This window comes from Neofelis nebulosa, chromosome 9 (genome assembly GCF_028018385.1).
Source record: "Neofelis nebulosa isolate mNeoNeb1 chromosome 9, mNeoNeb1.pri, whole genome shotgun sequence".
In the NCBI taxonomy this organism is placed as follows: domain Eukaryota; kingdom Metazoa; phylum Chordata; class Mammalia; order Carnivora; family Felidae; genus Neofelis; species Neofelis nebulosa.
This window is the reverse complement of record NC_080790.1, coordinates 111,346,178-111,367,438: the sequence shown is the minus strand read 5'-3', so window position 1 is coordinate 111,367,438 and position 21,261 is coordinate 111,346,178. Positions and strand designations below refer to the sequence as shown.

General features: G+C 56.4%; 1 protein-coding gene and 1 pseudogene across 1 annotated transcript; one reads left to right on the top strand and one right to left on the bottom strand.

The window, feature by feature from the left end:
- Positions 1 to 1,426: 1,426 nt before the first annotated feature.
- HSPA12B (heat shock protein family A (Hsp70) member 12B) lies at positions 1,427 to 20,622 on the top strand. Its single transcript, XM_058685016.1, has 13 exons — positions 1,427 to 1,631; positions 6,743 to 6,802; positions 8,626 to 8,723; positions 9,688 to 9,812; positions 13,410 to 13,596; positions 13,943 to 14,047; positions 14,347 to 14,463; positions 16,393 to 16,567; positions 17,479 to 17,565; positions 18,004 to 18,108; positions 18,217 to 18,475; positions 18,940 to 19,043; positions 19,662 to 20,622. The coding sequence occupies exons 2-13, from the start codon at positions 6,760 to 6,762 to the stop codon at positions 20,297 to 20,299; spliced, it is 2,043 nt and encodes a 680-aa protein (XP_058540999.1). The 5' UTR covers positions 1,427 to 1,631; positions 6,743 to 6,759; the 3' UTR covers positions 20,300 to 20,622.
- LOC131486139 (ubiquitin-like FUBI-ribosomal protein eS30 fusion protein) lies at positions 11,974 to 12,839 on the bottom strand (annotated as a pseudogene).
- Positions 20,623 to 21,261: the final 639 nt, after the last annotated feature.

Genomic DNA, 21,261 nt, shown 5'->3' with positions numbered 1-21,261 from the left:
ACCCCCACCCCAGGCTTTGCTCGGCCTCTGGCATGATGTGAAGGCCTGACAGCCCCCATCACACACATGTCACACACACAAATACACACACACACACACACGAAGACACAAGACCCAGTGACACATGTATATAAGAGACACAGAGACAAAGACACAGTCACACACAAAACTACCTAAAAACTATCTAAACTAAAAACTACCTAAAAAACTATCCCTAAAACCACCCTAACACATGAACATAGACATACACATACACAGTCATTGGCACACACACACACACACAAACGGATGCACACACTCGTGGGAACAGTCAGCGGAGGCTGCTGATTGGATACCTTGCTGGCTTACTGCCTAGGTACTGATACCCAAAAGCTGTCTGGTGCAGCTCATCCCCTATTCCCACCTTGTCGCAGGGCAGTCTAGGGCAGTGGCCCTGATAATAAAGGCCACAAGCCTAGGAGAGGTGATACTCAGCTGGGGAACTTTTAGATGGGCAGTGAGGAGGAGGGACAGTATTCTAGGGAGGGAAAAATGGCCTCTGCAAAGGTTTGGGGTGGTGAGGCAGCTATGATGCCCAAAGAGCTGTGCGGCCCTTGTTTGGGGACGGGGTTGGAGACCAGACAGGAAGCCAGCCCTCCTGATGCAGAGAGACTTGGCTGAGAAGCAGACCTTGGCCCCCTTCCCACCTGTGCCCCAGCCCGAGTCCTTGTGGGGGCACACTGGGTAGAAGGAAAGGGGCCCAGCCCAGGCCCTGCCTACCAGGAGGTGGTGATGGGCAAGGTAAGAGGGCTGCTTTGGAAGGGCCTAGCAAACAGGGGTTTGGAGCCATGTCCTAGCACCCCCCAGAGGGCCTGATTTGGATAGGAAGAAGGCTGTGAGCCCTCACAGGAAAGGGGCTGGGTGCTCTTTGCAGAGACAGGGTGAGTTCCCAGTAATCCCCTTGCCAGCAATGAGAACCCTTCCTCAACACCCCAGGCCTCAAGGACAGAGCTGGGCCCCAGGTTGGGGCCCGAGGGGCTGACCTCACCTTCGATTCAGCCTTTTCTCTCTGACCCTTGGAGACCTGGCTTGGGATGGGAGGGGGGTAGAAAGTGGGATGGACTGGGGACTGTAAGGAGTCTGGGCCAGGGCCCTCCCTCACCAGCAGCGAGGCTCTGGAGTTGGGCTGGCCTAAACTGAGCCCCTGAGGTGGGCCTGTAGGGGCGAGGAGAGGGAGCCCCTCGGCCGCAGGAGGCCAACGAGGCGTCTGGAATTCCTCTTCCCTCCCTCCACCTCCCCTTCTCACACTTCGCCCCCTCCCACCCCCCAGGCTGCCGGCGGGGCGGAGGGGGGAGGCGCAGCGACTGGGCGCAGGAGGGGCGCTAGGAGGGGCTGGGACGCGGGGCCGAGCTGGGCCCCTCCGAGAGGCCCGCGCAGCCAGGCCCCGCCCCGGCCTCGCACATCTGGGCCGGGAGCGCGCGACCATCCGGCCTGGGGGAGGGGGCCGCGGGCGGGGTGGGCGGCGCGGGGCGAGCCTGAGACGCGGGCTGGGCGCACGTCGAGGGCTGTGGCTGCCGCGGCGGGTACGACCAGGGGCTGCGGACCCGGGATCGAGGCGGCCGAACCCAGGTCGAGCTGTCGGGAGGGTGGAGGTGAGTTCTGGGCGGGGGTCTCCCAGAGAGGAGAAAGGCGGCGAGCTGTGCGGTCCTGTCTGTCCCGGGCTGTAGGCTGAGAACCGACCCCCCCACCCCCCAAAAAAAACCTTCCTAACCCTGCCGGGGTGGGCTGGGGACAGATCCTGCAAGGCGTTCTCTCCATTGGGAGAGCTCCATTGGGGCTGCGGGTTCAGAAAAGCAGTTGGAGCGGCGACCTTGTATTCACATCCAGGCTCCGAGACCCCACACACGCACTGCGGAGTGTGGGGGGCTGGGGAGACCCCTGTGCCGCGGTGGGGGTGGGGCTGGGGGACTGGAGTGGGGCTGGGGTCTGCTCCGGTAAGCCAGTTTGTGGAGAACACAATGCCTAGGTCAGATGTGGAGACCTGGGGGTTGAGTGTGTGTGTGTGTGTGTGTGTGTGTGTGTGTTTGGGGGAGGGAGGTCACCTGGTGGGAGAGGAGGGTCTTAGGGCCTATGGTCTGAGAAGCTCGAGAGTGGCAGTGACCAGGATGCCACAGTTCCAGACTGGGATGGCCTCCTGACCAGGGACCTCTGGATTCTCTCCACAGGCCAGCTGGGGGGCGGGGGGGCCCAGGGGGAGGGGCGGGAGCAGGTGGGGTGGGGTCTGGGCTCCCTGTAGGGGCAATGGAGCCAGTCTGTAAAGCAGGCTTGTGTTGTGGGGAGAGAGACTGGGAGGGAGGGAGCTCTAAAATATGGCCTCGATGTGAGAGCAAGCACAGCTTTAGAGCCCCAGAAGGTAAGGGAGGTGATGGGGGCCTGGTGGGCAGAGGATGGGAGGGGCTTTAAGCCTTGGGCTCTGTGGAACAGAGGTTGTTTGTGAACTGGAAGCCCCCATGGTGAGGACCCAAAGGGGGTGGGGCAGGATGTATGGAAAGAAAAGTTGAGGACAGGGAGGGGCCATGGGAGACCATTTATGGCACCCCCTGCCTCAGCACTGGAGGAGGCAACCTCCCTACCCCACAGCCTCCTACTGGTCCCTCTCCCAGAGGGCTCCTCTCTAGAGACAGACTGGAGCAGCTCTTTGGGTGCCATTTCTGATCTGTCCCTTGGCCCTGGTTGGCCCAACCTGTGGCTTGGGAGAAATGCCTGTGGCCTCTCTGCCTGCTGACAGAATCCCATCCCATTAAAGGGCTGGCAGGATGTTGAGCAGAAAACAGTGGATGGGAAAGGCAGGGTCCAGGCAGTCCCTGCCTGCAGGGGATGGAGGGGAACTGTAAAGATCAGGGTGGGCTCTTTGTCCTCATAGGCAGAGGACAGGTATGTGTGGAGCTCTGAAATCCAGCAACACCACACACCCTGAGTACACTTTGGGGGCATAACTACCCAGCCTTAATGTCCCCTCCCCAGGAAGAGATCTCTGGAAAATTCTCTCCATCAGGCCAGTTCTAGGCTTTTGTGAGTCCAGGAAGCACTCTGGAATGGGAGTCTCCCGTTTCGAGTCTCTACTCAGCCACACCCTGTCATGGTCCCCAGTGACTAATAGGTCATACCTATTGGGTAGAAGTCAGGGCCAGGGGTCAGTGTGAAGCTGAAGATTAGAGATCAATATGAATCCAAGGGCTAGGGGTCACTCCATGGGAAGGTTAAGCATCTGTCTGTGGGTAGGGTAGGGGTCAAGCTGGGGCCAGAGTTTAGCCTGTGCTTGTAGCCAGGAAATGACATTACTTTCTGTGTAAATCAAACTGCCCCACCCGGTTATGTTCAAACCCTTAAGCATCCCCAGTCTGAAATTAGTCGGCCCCTGCGGTGAGGATCTACTTTGCCCCCTTTCCAGCTGTGGATTCTGTCCCAGTCATAGCTTTGAGAAACCAACACTGTCCTTAAGTGTTTCTGGGGGCATATGCATGATGGGGGATGTCCCAAAGACATATGGGGCCACCAGGCCCTTCTACCTCCAACTCTCAAGGAATTGGCAGGATCCCCCTTCTTTAACACAGATTGATTCAGGTCCTCCCCCCCACCAAAGAACTCAGAATGATTAGAATAAAAGTCTCAATAAGACCAAAAACTTCTAACAAGAGAAAATTCAGAATCCACATCATGAAGGATAAGAATAACTGCTCACATATGGGGCTCCTGGGTGGCTGTCTGTTGAGCATCCAACTTTGGCTCAGGTCATGATCTCACTGTTTGTGAGTTCAAGCCCCACATCAGAATCTGTGCTGACAGCTCAGAGTCTGGAGCCTGCTTCAGATTCTGTGTCTGCCTCTCTCTGCCCGTCCCCCGCTCTCTCTCTCAAAAATAAATAAACATTAAAAAAAGAAGAAGAACTGCTCACATCTGTCCAAGTTCCTGCCCTTATCAACCACCTTCCTTATCTGGACTTGTAGGTCTTAACAAGCCCCCTGCATACCCCATTTTACAGGAAAGACACTGAAGCACAGAGAGGCGACATGATGCACTCTGGCCAGGTGCAGTCGTAAACCCTTGCCGTCCCTGAGACCCCAGTGTAGGTACGATCCGTGTCCACATGCTCAGAGACAGGAGATAACTGGACCAGCTTCAGATAGCTGGGAGGACTGTAGGCACACAGTTTGGACATGGAATCCAGCTTAGAGGGATGACTCCTGAGTCTTCTTTTCCTGGTAGCTCTAGATTGATTCCCCTCTAAATACAATAGAGCCTTCATCCAGAAAATCCATTCATTCATTCATTCAACCACTGAGCACAGAGCCTGATGCAAACAAATGCTCAATAAGTTTTTTTTGCTCAAGAATCGAAACAAGGCACAGACAGGGCTGTCAGCTTCCCCCTTGTGGCCTCAATCCACAGGGTGTGCTGTGGTCAATACCGTCAACTCTCTCAGAGGGAGAAAAACCCAATCTATGGTGTTTGCCAATTTCCTTGGTGTAAATACTTGTACCATGGCTAATTTCAAGTTAACCCATGTGATGTCCGTGAATGCAGAGTTGGAGAGAGATGCAGAATCAGCTCTCATGACTGGGGAGGCTCACCTCCAGCACACCACTCCCTCTCCCTGCACTCAGCCCCTGTCCTGGCTCTCAAGGCCCACACCCATGTGCACTATTTGCCTTCCTGTTTCTTAGCATCACTCTGCTGCTCTGAGTGCCCCAAAGCAGCCCCTGTCTTTCCCGCGATTCTCACTCCTGGGCATCCAACTGTGCGCCTCCGCTGACAGCAGGATTGCATGTGTCTGGAAATGTCTATGGTGCTGGCCATACAGGAGTATCCTGGACATGTCTGAGTGTCCGTCCACAATGGGGCTGGGCTGTGTAAACTGTGTGTGAGCAAGGGTGCGTGCTGTGCATATGTGTGCATGCGTGTGATGGTGCCCAGCTCTGGGATCACCTGCATTCTGTTAGTAAAACTTCCTGATCAGGCCACTGGCTACAGAGAGGGAGGGGGCTCTGAGCAGCCTCACCTTTGTTTAGGGGGGCTTCCAGGCCCACAGCTGAGGCCTTTAGCACAGGTTATCTGAAGATCGGCCCAGGAACATGTTAAGCAGCACTTCTCAAACTTTCATGTGCACAGATCTTGTTAAAATGCAAGTTCTGACTCAACAGGTCTTGAGCGGGGCCTGAGGTTGTGCATTTCTAACAGCTCCCAGGGGGCTCCGGTGCTGCTGCCTCTAGCCTGGCCCCCAGACACAAACTCAGGTTGCTCCCATCTTAGAAAAGAAAATGAAAGCACATCTTCCCGTCCTCAGGCTTTCTGTTCCTCCAGCTACTGCCCTCACACCAGCCCCTGACCTCAGCCATGCTTCTTGGAAGTGTTCACTGCATTCTCTTACCCTCTGCTCACTCCTTGCCCAGGCTCACTTGACTTCTACCCCATCTTTTTCATTCTGCTGAAATGATGGCCTTGGGCCATTAGAACAGGTGTTGCAAGGCTCCTCTAATAACCTCTAAAGGCATCTAGCTTCGCGTACTTCTCTTAGATCCGAGATCTTCATGGGACTATAGCAAGCATCCAGTCTTCTCCAGCAGCACACCTTCCTCCAGCCAGCCTTTCCGTGCTGGTTCTCCCTACTCTTCCCCCACTACTCCCTGCCAGGCCTCCCTTGACATGACTCCCAAATGTGCATCTCCCCCTCAGCTTTCTCTATGACCTCTGCATCATACACCATCTGGCTCCTTGGTCTGTTCTCTTGGAAGTTTCAATACTGCACCTAGAACTCTGCCCCTTTCCCCTGCCAGTCTGCCCTTCTCCGGTGTTCTCCATCTCACTGTCCATCCCCTAGCTCGAATCGGACAATGTCACCCTTGACATCTTCGTCCTAATCCCCAATATCCAATCCAGCCATCTCCTATCAGCGCTGTTGGTCTCTCTAACTTCAGAACTCGACTTGTCTCAAGACACATAGCTACCACCATCATCTGTCGCCTGGTGCCCCCATAGGGCTTCTGCTTCCAAACTGCCTGCTGCAATCTGCACTCTCCATACAGCCAAGGGACTTTTTAAAATGCAGATTTAGTCATGCCCCCAATTCTGCTCAGCTACTTCAAACCTTTCAAGATTTGCTGTTCCCCGTCATATAAAACCAAATCTAAAATAGGGTCCTGGAGGGTCTGCCTAGAGGATCAGCCCAGCCCAGCCCAGCCTCTCTCTCCAGCCTTACCAAGCCTTTCTGCTTGGTTTGTATCCAGCTGTGACCTTGACAGCATCATTTGTAATCTCAAATTCACTTCGGTGATTATCCTACTGTAACCAGTTTCCCCACCAGCCTGTAGGCCTCCAGGGCAGGAACAGTGTCTCTCTGGGTCGCTAATGTCTGCTAACACCTGGCACAGAGTGGGCACTCGAAAACATTTAGGAGCATCCTGATTCCAACAGAGCAAATGTTAAGACATTTTGGAGACAAGCTGGCACTGTGGGACTGAACGTTAGCCGAGCCTAAGGAATTGCTGTTAATATTGTCACACATGATGAGGATGTTGCAACGACATTTGTGGAGTCTTTATCTGTTGGAGCGACGTATTGAAGAATTTATAGGTGAAACAACGTGATGTCTGGGATTCGCTTCAAAGGACTCTAGCCAAAAGTAAATAACGAAAATAAATAAGCTTTCAATAAGGGAACAAAGGAACAAATAAATGCCATTCTGTTTGTCTGTTCCTGTTGACAGTCACAGGGCCTGCAGAGATGCTGGCTGTCCCAGAGATGGGCCTGCAAGGGCTGTACATTGGTAAGACTCTCCTCCCTCCCCCAGCCTGTGCCCTGACCCACCACCCCTCTCATCCTGACACTGAGACCCACCCCCAGCCTGCACATGGGCAACTCTCCCAGACGAGGTTCTTGAGACAGTGTGTTTGTGCAGGAAGGGTTGGTGCTTACAGGACTGTGTATGTGAGTGTGTGTCTGTGAGCGTGTGCACAGCGGGTCTGTGTGCACAGGACTGAATGCGTTTGCATGTCTTGGGCAGGGTCTGTGTACACGGGACCTGGTATGAGTGTGAGTGTGTGTGTCTGTGTCTGTGTCTGTGTCTGTGTGTCTCTGTGTGTCTGTGTCTGTCTGCCTGAGGGTAAGTCTGTGTGCAAGGCCTTGCATGAGAGTGTATATATTGGCAGGTGGTCTGCATGCACAGAATTCTGCGCGTGTACACCTTCATCTGCCTCTGGCCTGGTCTGGGAGCAGGCTCTGGGCTCTCTGCAGGGGTGGGAGGCCAGAAGTCAGGAGGGCCACTCCTCAGGAAGTCCATTAACAAAGACCTGGTGGGCTGGGCCTTCCTTCCTGCCTCCCTTCCCAGGCCCAAGCCACAGCAACTTGGCCCCTCAAGCTGGAGCTGGTGGCAGGGCCCAGGCCCGTACTGGCCGCTTAGAAAAAGGAGCCCTGGGACACTGACCACCATAACCCTGCCCCTCCAGCACCTCAAGACAGACTCTGGCCCTGTCCAGGCACTTCCTAGAACCCCCCGTATGTACATGTTCCCAGGGTATCCCAAGGCCAGCAAGAGCTGGGACCTATCAGGGCACACAGCAGGGTAGCTACTGAAGGAATACAGGACCTGGCCTAAAGCAAGCCAGACCAGTTGACGTGTCCATGGGTCTTCATGCAAGACCCCATCAGCCTCCTGGGCCAGCCTCCCTGTCCCCACACATGAATCTCAGGGCAGCCCAGCACTGCTGGTAGGGGCCTTAGCAACGCCCAGTGGGGTGGTGATGAGCCACCAGCCCACACCTAGGGGATTTCCAGCCAGGCAGGCCCCTAAACTGCCTGATCCTCCAAGCCAGGCTTTGGGCTGCCTTCTGGAGCTGCTGTTTCCTCCCAGCAAAGGTCCAGCTCAGTGCTGGGCCTGAGAGAGGGTTTCAGTGGGACCTCCTGCCCCTGGATGCTGGCTCCAGGTTTCCATGTGTTGTAGGGAAGGGAGGCTCAAAATCCAACTTCCTAGTGTTGTGGACGTGCCTCAGCTCAGAGCTGGGCTGGGGGAAGCACGATTCGCCTTCTTGATCCTCACCACAGAGCCAGCTGGGCCTATCCTTGGCCCTTGGTGGAGGGAGGGGGAGAGGGAGGGTGACTCCCTCGGGTCCTGATTAGAACCATGTGGCCAAACTCTAGTGGGGAGGGGAGCAGCCCCTCCTGCTGCTCAGTTCCGTCTGCAGTTCCCCACCTCTTCTGGTTTCTCTGCCCTCCACCCTCACTCTGCCCCAGGAGCCCACTCACCCATCTCTCCTGCCCTTCTGTCTCTAGACTCAGTCTCCCCCAGTCCCCATAATTCTTCTCTATCTCTCCCCTCACCTGCTGTGTCTTAGGGATGCTGGGGGAGACAAGGAGTCCTCAGGTGAGGCATGGGTCACCCTCCAGGGATGAGTCACCTCAAATCGATAACAGGCCCTCAGTCCTCCCCTGCCTGCCTCGGTCTTGTCCTTCCTTCCCTCCCCAACTATTTCCCCTTCCACAGCAGGGTGCCCCTTGCCTCAGCCCAGCAAGGACTGATGGAGAACCTCCCAGTGCCCAGCCACCAGCTCCTAACCTGATGGTGTGCCAGAGTAACTTACCCTCTCTTTGCAGGCTCTAGCCCCGAGCGGTCCCCCGTGCCCAGCCCGCCCGGCTCCCCAAGGACCCAGGAAAGCTGTGGCATTGCCCCCCTCACACCCTCGCAGTCTCCAGTAAGCCCGGGAACAGGGATCCTGGTGGTGGGTGGCCTGGGTGGTATGGAGGCAGGTCACACTCCAGAAAGCAAGGCCTGGTGTCTACCAGAGCCTTAGCAGGGCCTGGGTTGGGCTGGGGGTGCTGCCTGGATCTTGCCCTTGCATTCTCCAGTCATGTCCCCCCCAGAAGAGTTAGCCTTAGGTGACCTTGGACTCTAGGGGTAACAGTCTACTAAGGTGAACCCAATGTAACGAACACCCAGATAGCACCACTCTGGGGTGACACCCGTAGACCATAGCCTGCCTAGGGCAAGGAGACTTCTGACATGTAGTGGTATATCTGGGGAAGAGAAGACACATATTGCTAAACGTTAGTTTGGAAACTACTAGCTTGAAGTATCCAGGATATAACCTTCTCCCAAACTCCCTGGGTCACCCCACCCAGGATGGCCTCACCTAGTGATGCAGCCTGGAGACCCCCTTGTTCTTAGGGAGCCCAGGCCTGGCCTGGGAGAAGGCAGAACTGCTCTGGGCACATGCACAGGCCTTTCTTCTCTGCCACAAAACTGACAGAATCTGGTCGTGTCACTGTGGACACAAAGATCTAGGGGGTCAAATATACACAGGTCTGTGTGTTACCGAAGCTGCCCAGAAGAGCGAGATTGCTCTCAGCTGGGCCGGGGCTGTGCGGTGCTGTGAGATGGGGGTGGGGCTCAGGCCAGCCAGGCAGAAGGTGGACAGAGAACAGAAAGAGGAAAGCAAGAGCTTATGCCACAAGCTGCAGAGGGTGACCTGAGAGGCCTTGGGCTTCTGAGCAGTTGCAGTTCCAGGGCTTAGCCTGGAGGCTAGGAGGGGAGGGGATTTGGGGCAGGTGGCTGGAGCCGGGGCCAGTCTGGACCACAGCCAGGGGAGAGGAGGGGCTTCGGCAGGCAGTCAGTCGGGCCCTTGGGCTGCTGCCTGACTCTGGGTCTTGTCCTCACAGAAGCCTGAGGCCCGAGCCCCCCAGCATGCTCCCTTCTCTGTGGTGGTGGCCATTGACTTTGGCACCACCTCCAGTGGCTATGCCTTCAGCTTCGCCAGTGATCCCGAAGCCATCCACATGATGAGGTGAGGGTGGCTGAGCTGGGAGATTGGGGCGGGGGGTCCTCACTCCCTGGGATGGGCCTGGTCTCAGAAAGACTGTCACTGAAGAGACATGGGGTCTCTCCAGAGCTCCCTCCATCCCTAGCTTGGGGCTTCCTGTGGGGGCAGAAAGTTAGAGGATGGGTCCTAGGCCTGGGCCCCATCCTCAATCAGAGAAACACCCAATAGAAATATTGGGTTTCGTTTTTTTTTTTTTTAAGTTTACTTATTTATTTTGAGAGAGAGGAGTGCAAGCAAGGGAGGGAGAGAGAGAGAGAGAGGAAGACAGAATCCCATGCAGGCTCCATGCTGTCAGCACAGAGCCCAGCATGAGTCTCAAACCTATGAACCGTGAGATCATGACCTGAGCCGAAATCAAGAATCTGATGTTTAACCAACTGAGCCACCCAGGAGCCCCGGGCTTCATTTTTAATTTTAAAAAATGTTACAGTTAAATACACAAATGCCTTTCTGGGCTTGTACACAAATGCACACAGGCATATATGCACATATATGTGTCTGTAAAATAAAAGTGGGAGGGGTGTCTGGTGGCTCATTCGGTTAAGCATCCAACTTTGGCTCAGGTCATGATCTCGTGGTCCATGAGTTCGAGCTCCAGGTTGGGCTCTGTGCTGACAGCTCAGAGCCTGGAGCCTGCTTCGGATTCTGTGTCTCCCTCTCTCTCTGCCCCTCCGCCACTCACACTCTGTCTCTCTTTCAAAAATAAATAAACACTAAAGAAAGAATTTAAAATAAAAATGGGATATCATACAACTTGCCTTACTTTAAGCTTTCAACATTATTTTGTAGATGTTTTGTGTCAACACATAAAGCCACAATTTCTTTCTTCTTTTTTTTTTTTTTTTAAATCCACCTGCTTTATTTTTTCTTAAAAAAGAAAAAAGAAAAATGAACCAGCCAAACAAAAACAAGGCAGACTCCTGGCTCCCTTGGGCTCTGGGCATGCATCTTGGTTGACAGGTCTGTTCTTATATAGGCTCCTGCTGAAGCCACAATTTCTTTTAACAGCTGCGGAGTACAGACATAATTTGTCCACTTTTCTACTGATAGTTTTAGGAGGTTTCTTGTCCTCTAATTTTTCACTATTACACGAAGTGCTGCAATGAATGTCCTTCCTTGAAAACCTGTGCTGGGATTTCTGCGCAGTAGACTCCTAGAGGCAGATTCCTAGGTTCAACACCTCAGGTGAAGGACAGGGACATGAAGGATCAGAGGGCTGAGTTGACAAGTTACACAGCTGTTATGAAAGAGATGTTAAAAAAAAAATACATTCTGATATAGTTGAGTTTTGTTTGAACAACACATTTGATACTCCCCTCCAGGCCTCAAGACCCTGATCCTTTATGTCTTAGGGAAGCTGCAGCCAGTAGGTGGAAGGCCCTTCTAGAAGACCCCAAAGCTCCAACCCAGATTGGGATGAGGGAGCAAAGGGGCTTCCCCAGGGCCCAGAAGGGTAGATGGCGGGGTGGATGGAGAAACAAACATAAGGGTTACTTCCCCAAAGATACAAGGAACTTGACCTGCATGAGCATGAACTGCCCTTCCCCTTTCTCTGCTCCACCCACATCCACATTTAGGCCACAATGGCTCTGGGCACTTACAGCCCTCAAGGGGCTGCAGGACATCCCAGCTGGCATGTTTGTCAGTGCACACCGTTGAGACCATGCTGGACCCTATGTTGGGGCAGAGGACACAAGAAAGGACAGTGTCTCAGTCCTGTGGACGAGACAGTCACAGGAAGTAATTGGGGGACATCTTGGCTTCTTCCCAAACCCTCCCCACCCTACCGGTCACCAAGCCCTATCACTTCTACCTCTCTAGTATCTCTGGAACACCCAGCCACTTCTCTCCAAAGCCACAACCCCTAAGTTCAGCCCCACCCACTCTCACCTGGATGGTTGCAAAATCCTCATCTCTGGTTTTCCTTCTCCATTTTTCCTCCCCTCCATCTGTTGCCATGTGGGGACCAGTGACCTTTCTTTTTTCTTTTTCTTTTCTTTTCTTTTCTTTTCTTTTCTTTTCTTTTCTTTTCTTTTCTCTTCTCTTCTCTTCTCTTCTCTTCTTTTCCTTTTCTCTTCTCTTCTCTTCTCTTCTCTTCTCTTCTCTTCTCTTCTCTTCTCTTCTCTTCCTTTCTTTCTTTTTTGACTCGCTAAGTAGCTTTATTAGAGAAAGCCAGGATTACAAAGGACTTAAGAGTTGGCATTGGGGCCCTTCTTTTGACAATGGTGGGCACGACATTAACAAAGCACCAGTTTTACTGCATCCACTGCTTGGCCTGGCCTGTCTTCTTTTTCTCCTGTTTGGCCACTTTGGGAGTCTGCCCCCTTACTTTCCCAGCATGGCCCAGAGAACCATGGACTTTACCTCCAAGCATGTGGATGGTTCCCCCAGAGTGGTCAGAGCCTCCACCCCACATAGGGCCTGATAGCTTCATCTTCTAGGGGTGTGCCTGTCAGGAGCACGATTTGATCTCCTTGGAGCATTGCCCCCCCAACAAGTCTATGTGAGCCTTGATCTGGGCAACTGTCTCCTGGCTAGCCACCTCGAGGGTGTGTAGCTCCTGAGTGCGAAGCTCCTGGGTGCGAACAAAAAGCTACATACCGGCGACTGAATTGTGGTCACTGCTGCTGCTACCACAAAGATCAACCGGTGACTTTTCTAAAAGCAAATGCGGTCATGATTCTTCATTCTTCTACTTAAAGCCCACCAAAAGAATTCACATGTGGCATTTGATGCTCTTCCCTAGCTGACCTTAACATTCCTGTATTTTCTCCTTCTGCATTTTGAGCCAGCCTATAGCTGGTTATCCCTGCGCTTTCACACCTCTCCACATGCTGTGCCTTCTGCCTGGATTCCCAGTTCTCTCCCCTAAAGGCTGCAGGGGACAAGCTTGGCCTAGAGGGTTCAGGGCATCAGAGAAGTTAGAGGAAGGGGAGAAACAAGTTGCCAGACCAGTGAACTAGACCAGGAGTTCTGGGTGGAGATCCACATGGTGCCTGCAGATAGGGAGGCTTGGAATCTCATTCAGGTTTGGGGATCCTGCTGGAGGTGCAGTCAACTGGGGTGTAGCTGTTGAAGTGGGTCAGATAGGAATGATCACAAATGCTTTGAAGAAGCTTGGTGGTGGAAGACAGCCTAGAGGAGGGCACACCATCTGGCTGGGAGAAAGCCTCTGCTAGAGTCCTCAAGAGATACATCAGGAGGCCAGACCCAGGCAGGTGGATGATGGCCTGCTGCTGCTTAAGGAGGGAGGCGAAGGCCAATGGTGTACCTCATGGAAGGAAGCAGGAGCTGAGAATGTTGATAGGTCCTGTGGCCCCATGGATAGAAAGGATCCCATGAGCAGCATTTTATGGAGATTTGAGTGGATGCCAAGCACTGTCTTCACGAGAACTCTAAGAGGTAGGTACTATTATTATCTCCATATTACACATAGGAAGACTGCTGCTCAGGAAGGCTAGGTGGCCTGCCCAAGGTCACACAGCTGATTCCAGAGCGGGTACCCAACCTCAGGAAGGGAGAGTTTCGCTGACAACACTGACAGTCCTGTGCCCCCCACAGGAAATGGGAGGGCGGGGACCCAGGAGTGGCCCACCAGAAGACCCCCACCTGCCTGCTGTTGACCCCGGAGGGCGCCTTTCACAGCTTTGGCTACACTGCCCGCGATTCCTACCACGATCTGGATCCTGAGGAGGCGCGGGACTGGCTCTATTTCGAGAAGTTCAAGATGAAGATCCACAGCGCCACTGTAAGGCACATTCTGGCTCGGGACACTCCAGCCAGGGAGGCGGGGGCAGGAGGGGAAAGGGCAGGGCTCAAGGAGGGTGAGCAAAGGTAAAAGGTGAGGAGAGGCTGAGGGGGCTTGGGAGTCAAAGTGGAGGAGGGGCTAAGGGGTGAGGCCGGGATTAGAGGAGGGCGGGGCTAAAGAGAGGGCTGGGGACAGAACTGGTGTTCTCCTGGATTAGCAGGAGAGCCCAGCTGAGCCCACACTTCGGAGGGGAAGCACCAGGAAATGGCGTGATTTTCAGAGAGAGTTTGTCAGGAAATGGGGGTAGAGTTATGGCCTCCTGCAGAATCGCCTATGTTCCTGCCAGGATCTCACCCTGAAGACCCAGCTAGAGGCTGTAAACGGAAAGAAAATGCCTGCCCTGGAGGTGTTCGCCCATGCCCTACGCTTCTTCAAGGAGCATGCCCTTCAGGTGTGCTGTGGCCCCATCCCTGCCCACCGGGGCAGGGACCCCCGCCAGGTCCATCTTTTCCTGTCAGCCCATCCGTTAGAGGTCAGAGGTCATTTTCGCCAGCCCCTGCCTTCCTATCTGATAGAGCCTGCATGGGCCATACGGGTGTTGGGGGAGGAGGTGTTAGGAATTCTTCCAACTCAGCTGGGAAGTCCTTCCTGAGGCCTGATTAGTCCCTCCAGCTCCCATAGAAGGCTGAAGACACCTCCCACCCCTGCAACCCAAGCCAGCCTACCTCTCATTGCCCCCTCCTGCTCCAGGAGCTGAGGGAGCAGTGCCCATCGCTGCCAGAGAAGGACACCGTGCGCTGGGTGTTGACGGTGCCTGCCATCTGGAAACAGCCTGCCAAGCAGTTCATGCGTGAGGCTGCCTACCTGGTGAGGATGTGCAAGGCAGACCAGTGGGCATAGCTCTGGAGGGCTCTAGGGACGGCCCCAGACTCTCATTTACCCACCACCCTTGGGACTGGTCACTGTGTACAAAGACCTCTGGCCTTCCCCTGCTGGGCATTTTGGAAGGTTGTCGCCACCAGGAGAGGGTGTGAGCCTGCAGGAACAGAGAGCAGAGGGACAAGAGGCATGGCCCAGGCCAGCTTAGCCAGCGTCTTAAGTCGGGTTTCCTAGCAGAGCCCAAGATGGGTCCTATGCATGTGGTGTATTGGAGAAGGGCTCTTGGGAGAAAGAGGAGTGAGGGAAATGGGCCAAGAGAAAGAGCCGAGCAGGAATGTGGTCTCAACTGGAGTCTAGCCTCAGCCCAATCCCATGAAGAGCACTGGAGGGAGAACTGTACCCAGCAGTTGACCACAGGAAGGCAAGGGGGCCCGCTTTTTGTATATCCATATTGGTCTGTTGTTAGTTGCTGGAGGTGAGGGGGAAACCTTTCCAAGTGAGGTGGTTTCCATTCAGCTGAGGGCAGTTCTCTAGAGAAGGGGGGTGGGCAGCTGGGAGCCAGTAGCAGCCAACACACAGTAGCTGGGCAGCCAGCTCCGGTATTTTCAGGGGCTCCACCACCATGCCCCAGCCACTGTAAGCTCTGCAGTAGGGGAGACAGGACTACGAAACTATGAAGGGAGGTGATTTGGGTCAATGCTTCCTGGGCTTCCTACCCATAAGAGATGCCCAAACGTCTGGAGACTGGGGGGACCTGAGTGCACAACTCAGGTTCCCCCACCTCCAGGAAGATGGGATGGGGAAAGAGGGGAGCACAGCCTCTCAGAGCAAAACTCATTGCTTGGTCCTCCCCCTGGGGCCTTGGGGGACACCCAAGGACCTCCAAAAGGTTTGCCTGTGCACCCCCTGGAAGATACCAGAACCCTCAACCCCCCCACGCTCCTGTGGGCCAGGCATGCCCCAGGTGCCAGGTCTGCAGGTGCCTACACTTGTCCCTGGAAGGAGCTAACCCTGAGGTGGTGGGCATTCCCCCACCCCACAGAGACCAGGATGAAAGCAAGGCTGTGCCCAGCCAGAATAAACACCCCCCACCCTAGTGCCCCCTGCTGGTTTATCCACTCTGCTTCCTCCCACACTGTTCCTGGCTGCCAGCTCAGGAAGGGCTGGCCCTGGGCAGGAAGTCTCGATACCCACCCGTCCCCAACGCCCACCTGGTCAGAATCCAGGGAACCCCACAAAACCATAAAGTACTTCCCACAGGGATCCCCTGTCCCAATATAGGAAGTAACAGATCCCAATCGTTTTTCTCCTCACAACTGGCCCCTCCTGGCGCCTGGAATTTCACTGTTGAGAGTCTCTTGATGCCTATATCTGATTCTCTGGGGAACAGAGTTCTCCTGGGACTGGGGAGGCCTGTGGCTATTACCTGACACCAGCCTGGTGAAGGAAAAGGGCTCAGTGAGCCAAAGGTGACCCCCCCCCCCCATACCACCTCCTCTGATTGGTGGTCTGGCCATTACACCCCATACACACTGTGCTAGAGTCTGGGCTTACAGCCTCAGCCAGTGCTCAGCTGGCCAGCCCTGCACCTGTGAAGGGGACCTTGCTACAGCCTGGCAGCTTAGAGGGGCACATCCCAGATGCTCTCGGTTTTCACTGTCTAGGGTCTCTTCCTGCTGGGCAACCCCATGGTATTCTTGGCCATGGCCATGGCCCTCCCCAGCCTGGTCACAGGGTAGCCGTGAGGCAGCTCCAAATTTGTGCAGCTTGGAGGGGCCTGGGAGGCCTAGCATGGGTGAGGTGTGATGGGGAGGAGGTGGGAGCCCCAAAGGCCCTGGTTGCCTGCCCTGAGGTGCCATCTTAGGTATGACACTTGGCCCATGGAGGTCCCTGGCCCCGCCCACCACCTATTCCCAGGCTGGCCTGGTGTCGAGGGAGGATGCAGACCAACTACTCATCGCCCTGGAGCCAGAGGCTGCCTCTGTCTATTGCCGCAAGCTGCGTCTACACCAGCTCGTGGACCTAAGCAGCCGGGCTCCAGGCAGTGGACGCCTGGGTGAGCGCCGCTCCATCGATTCCAGCTTCCGGCAGGGTGAGCTGCACTTGGGGGCACTGACTGGTGGTATTGCATTTGCCCTGGGAGGGTCAGAGGGTCACTGAGGCCGGGCACTCATCCATGTCCCACACAAAGAGGACACCCCCCCCTCCCCCAGCCACATCTCTGGTGGAATTCAGTCTGAGGACGGAGGTGCAGCCCTGACCTGGGGGAGCCCAATCTGAGGATAGAGATTTCACCTTGTCCTGGGGGAGCACTGTCTGAGCAGGGTAGGACTCCATCCCAGTCCTGAATCTGAGGGTAGGGGGACACAACCTGCCCTGAGGGGAGGTGCTCAGGTGAGAAAGGAAGAAATCAGCCCCTACTCTGAGCCAAAGGTGGTCTTCAGTTTTCTCTTAAACAGCCACTGAATCAGCAGCTTCTCCCGTCCTGGCACATCAGCTGTCTTCTCCCTCCCCCACAACAGCCCTGAGCTGCTGCTACCAAGCTCAAACTCCAGTGCCAGGGCCGTGCACTGAGACAGCTATGGTCAGTCTTAGTCACTCTCCCAGATGCCACCTCCCATGACTAGGAGAAATCCCAAGTCCCGGGCTCCCCTGGATCCCCCAAGATCCCCCCCCCCCCCACACACACACACAGCTCCTCCAAGCTCTCCTAACCCCTATTTTGCAGTGGCCCTAGCCCACCTACGTTAAGGGAATGTCCTGAGGCCAGAAATACTTCCTTCCCCTCAGCTGTTGGTCACAGCACCTGAGATTACCGCATCGGGTTTTCTGGATCCTTTGAGGTTCAGCATTGCCTTCTCCTACTTAGGAGTAGAGCAGGAGTTTCAGAAGAACTGGCTGCTCCAGATGCGCATGGAGGGTGCTGATGGGAGGATGGGGTCGAGTGTGGTAGCTGAGGCACCTCCTTCTAACCCCACTGTCCTGCTGTCCCTCAACCCCCAGCCCGCGAGCAGCTGCGCCGGTCCCGCCACAGCCGCACGTTCCTGGTGGAGTCCGGCGTCGGAGAGCTGTGGGCAGAGATGCAAGCAGGTGGGGGTGGGGGTGGACGGGTGTTTCTTGAGCCCTGCGGGTCACCATATACTGATTGGGGGCATGGGAACATTTGCGAAGTGGGGTTCAGACCTTAGAAACGCAGACCCTCCTCCTCCATTAGCTGCACCTAACCTGGCAGTCTCATGGTCACCTGCACCCCCACCCCACTCAGCCGCGCCCCTAACTCCCACTTCTGGAGATTCTCCGCGGATGGAGTTGCAGAGCCCTGGAAACATTTTCCTCCAAAACCTTGCGCCCGTACCCATTGGCGTAAGGTTCAAGCACCTGAAGTCCCTTACAGCCACCCCACCCCCATCCTCCCCGCAGGCAAGGCTAGCGACTGGGGCAGGGCTGGGGGCTGGGTGAACCTGGAAGGGGCGCAGAGCTGAGGGTGCAAAGCAAGCCAGGAGTGTGTGCTCACGCTCGCCGCCGCAGGAGACCGCTACGTGGTGGCAGACTGCGGGGGAGGCACGGTGGACCTGACCGTGCACCAGCTGGAGCAGCCGCATGGCACCCTAAAGGAACTCTACAAGGCATCTGGTGAGTAGCCAGGCAGCACCCTTGGTGCCCAGCGCGCCCAGGCCCCGCCAATGCCCCCTGGCGGCTGAGTCTGCGCTGACGCCCCCTTCACTCCCTGCCGGGTCTCAGGCGGCCCCTATGGCGCGGTGGGCGTGGACCTGGCTTTTGAGCAGCTGCTGGGCCGCATCTTTGGAGAAGACTTCATCGCCACCTTCAAAAGGCAACGCCCGGCAGCCTGGGTGGATCTGACCATCGCCTTTGAGGCCCGCAAACGCACGGCAGGCCCACACCGTGCAGGGGCACTCAACATCTCGCTGCCTTTCTCCTTCATTGACTTCTACCGCAAGCAGCGAGGCCACAACGTGGAGACAGCCCTGCGCCGGAGCAGGTGGGCCCGGGGACCAAGGACTCAAGCAGGGTTTGCGGATGCCGGACGCCCCCGCAAGGGAGGATGTGGGCCCCAGAGGACAGTGGGAGGTCTGCCCAATCTGCCCTGTGTACATGTCTTACCAGCTGGAGTCAGGGGAGGAGCCTAAGCACCCCAGCTAGAATCCTCAGGCCCGGTCCGTGGCAAGAGAATCTTCAGCCCCCAGGGAAAGGGCCGACATTTTGCGCCTCCCCGCACCCCCACAGCCACACACACCATGCGGGCCAGGCGCCTTCGCTCCTCTGCCTGGAGGCTCCTCTCCTGGGACTTCATGCCTGGAACTGGAGCAGGCAGACGGCTAAAAAGCTCCTGAGGGAGTGGGGTGGAAGGACACAACATGCAGTCAGTGCCCAGTGCACACAGGCCTGGAGCAGGGGTAGAGCTCCAGACCCCAGCCCATGAGCCTGTGCCCCCTTCACCAACAGCGTGAACTTCGTGAAGTGGTCCTCACAGGGGATGCTCAGGATGACTTGTGAGGCCATGAACGAGCTCTTTCAGCCCACGGTCAGTGGGATCATCCAGCACATAGGTGAGTACGAAGCTTGGGTCCTCCACTAACCCCCACATTCACACTCGGATGCAGGAATGACCCCTCCTTATTAGTGCCCGGACCCTCCACACATCCAAACACCGGAATGAGACCCAGAATCATCTGGGACAACCGGAGGACACAGTGTGGTGGGTATTAAGAGCTAGGAGGGATGATGTGTACAGGCTCTCCAAGTGAAAGACCCTCTGGTGCCTCAGTTTCCTCATTCATAAAACGGAGTGATAGCACGGGGTTCCCAAAACTGTTATCATAGGGACTTAAAGAGCTGAAGTGCTAGAGATGCGCCCACAGTGGGCAGCAGGCACTGTAAATGCGTATCCTTAGCTCTTTGCCCTCCAGGACATGGAGGAGGAGGAAAGGGGGGGTAGAGTGTCAGGGAAGCAGAGCCCGTGAAGGCTGCCTGGAGCACTCAGTGAAAACTCGGTTTTTCTTCCTCAGAACCCGTCTACCGTCTTAGGGTGAGATGGCTAGCTTCTAGTTGCCAGCAGGATGCAGGATGGTGGAGGGGAGGTGCCCGAGGCCGCACCGCGGCGGCCTCAGAGGCTGGTGCTCTTTGTCACCTCCCTTTCCATCCTCTCCTCCCGCCCCCTCCCGCAGAGGCGCTGCTGGCACGGCCCGAGGTGCAGGGCGTGAAGCTGCTGTTCCTGGTGGGCGGCTTTGCCGAGTCCGCTGTGCTGCAGCACGCGGTGCAGGCGGCGCTGGGCGCCCGCGGCCTGCGCGTGGTGGTCCCGCACGACGTGGGCCTCACCATCCTCAAGGGCGCGGTGCTGTTCGGGCAGGCGCCGGGCGTGGTGCGGGTGCGCCGCTCGCCGCTCACCTACGGCGTAGGCGTGCTCAACCGATTCGTGGCTGGGCGCCACCCGCCCGAGAAACTGCTGGTCCGCGATGGCCGCCGCTGGTGCACCGACGTCTTCGAGCGCTTCGTGGCCGCCGAGCAGTCGGTGGCCCTGGGCGAGGAGGTGCGGCGCAGCTACTGCCCGGCGCGCCCGGGCCAGCGGCGCGTGCTCATCAACCTGTACTGCTGCGCCGCCGAGGACGCGCGCTTCATCACAGACCCCGGCGTGCGCAAGTGCGGCGCGCTCAGCCTGGAGCTAGAGCCCTACGACGGTGCGTCCTCCGGCCGCCGCGAGATCCGCGCCGCCATGCAGTTTGGCGACACCGAGATTAAGGTCACCGCCGTCGACGTCAGCACCAATCGCTCCGTGCGCGCCGCCATCGACTTTCTTTCCAACTGAGGGCGTGCGCGAGGACCAGTTCCCCAGTGCCAGGCCCCGCCCTCTTGTGGTCGTGGGGTCGGCTCTAGTGGATGGAGCTGCTGGTTCTGAAGTCGCGCCTCTTCCCCCACCCTCCCGCCTGGGGAGATGAGGTCGCAGGATGGGTGGGGACAGACTCTGGCTTTGGAATTGGGCCCAGGTCCGCTGACTGGAAGGCTGCAGAGCCCTGCCAAGGGCTGAGGTCAAGGAATCAGAAGAGGTTTGTAAGCCGGTGCGCCCACAGGGAACACGTCACCCCGAAGGCAGAATGCACCAGAAGACCGAGCCCTGGCCTGAACTGGGGGGGGGGGGGGGGGGGGGGTGAAGGCAGCTGGGAGAGGCGGAGCAGGGCCGCTGCAGGAGGGGCAGCAGGAGGAAGGAGGATGTGCAGAGCTTTGGCCTGAAGGGCCGCGTGCGTGGATTGATGGGCTCAGCCTACACAGGGAGCTGGGCAGAGCAGCCCCATGCCACAGAAAAATGGCTGGGGACTGGCACGAGAGTCACAGGAGTATAGGACCTCCCCGGGCGTGGCACCACCCATCCAAGTGTGACTGTTAATTTTAAAACTTTCTCAGCAGGCTAATGAGAAGGATACAGGCTGAAGGCACTTATGAGAGGATGTGGGGGAACATGCGGGGGCCGGGGGCTTCCTTCAGGACAAATGACTCATCTGAGAAGGCCCCTAGGGCAGCCTATGAACGACCCACTTGCACCCTATCCCAGCTACCCAAGCGCAGTGGGACTTGGGGAGCTGCAGGGTGGACAGAAGAGGCACTAAGAGCTGATCGTGGCTCTGCCATCAACTCAATGTGCCATTGGGACATTTCCTGCCCACCCACGACATGCAGCTGACCCACCTGCCTGAGAACCCTAAGGCGACAATAAAGCATTTATGCTTCAGGTGAAGCCAGAGCCTGCTGGTACCTCACAGGAGAGGACCCCAA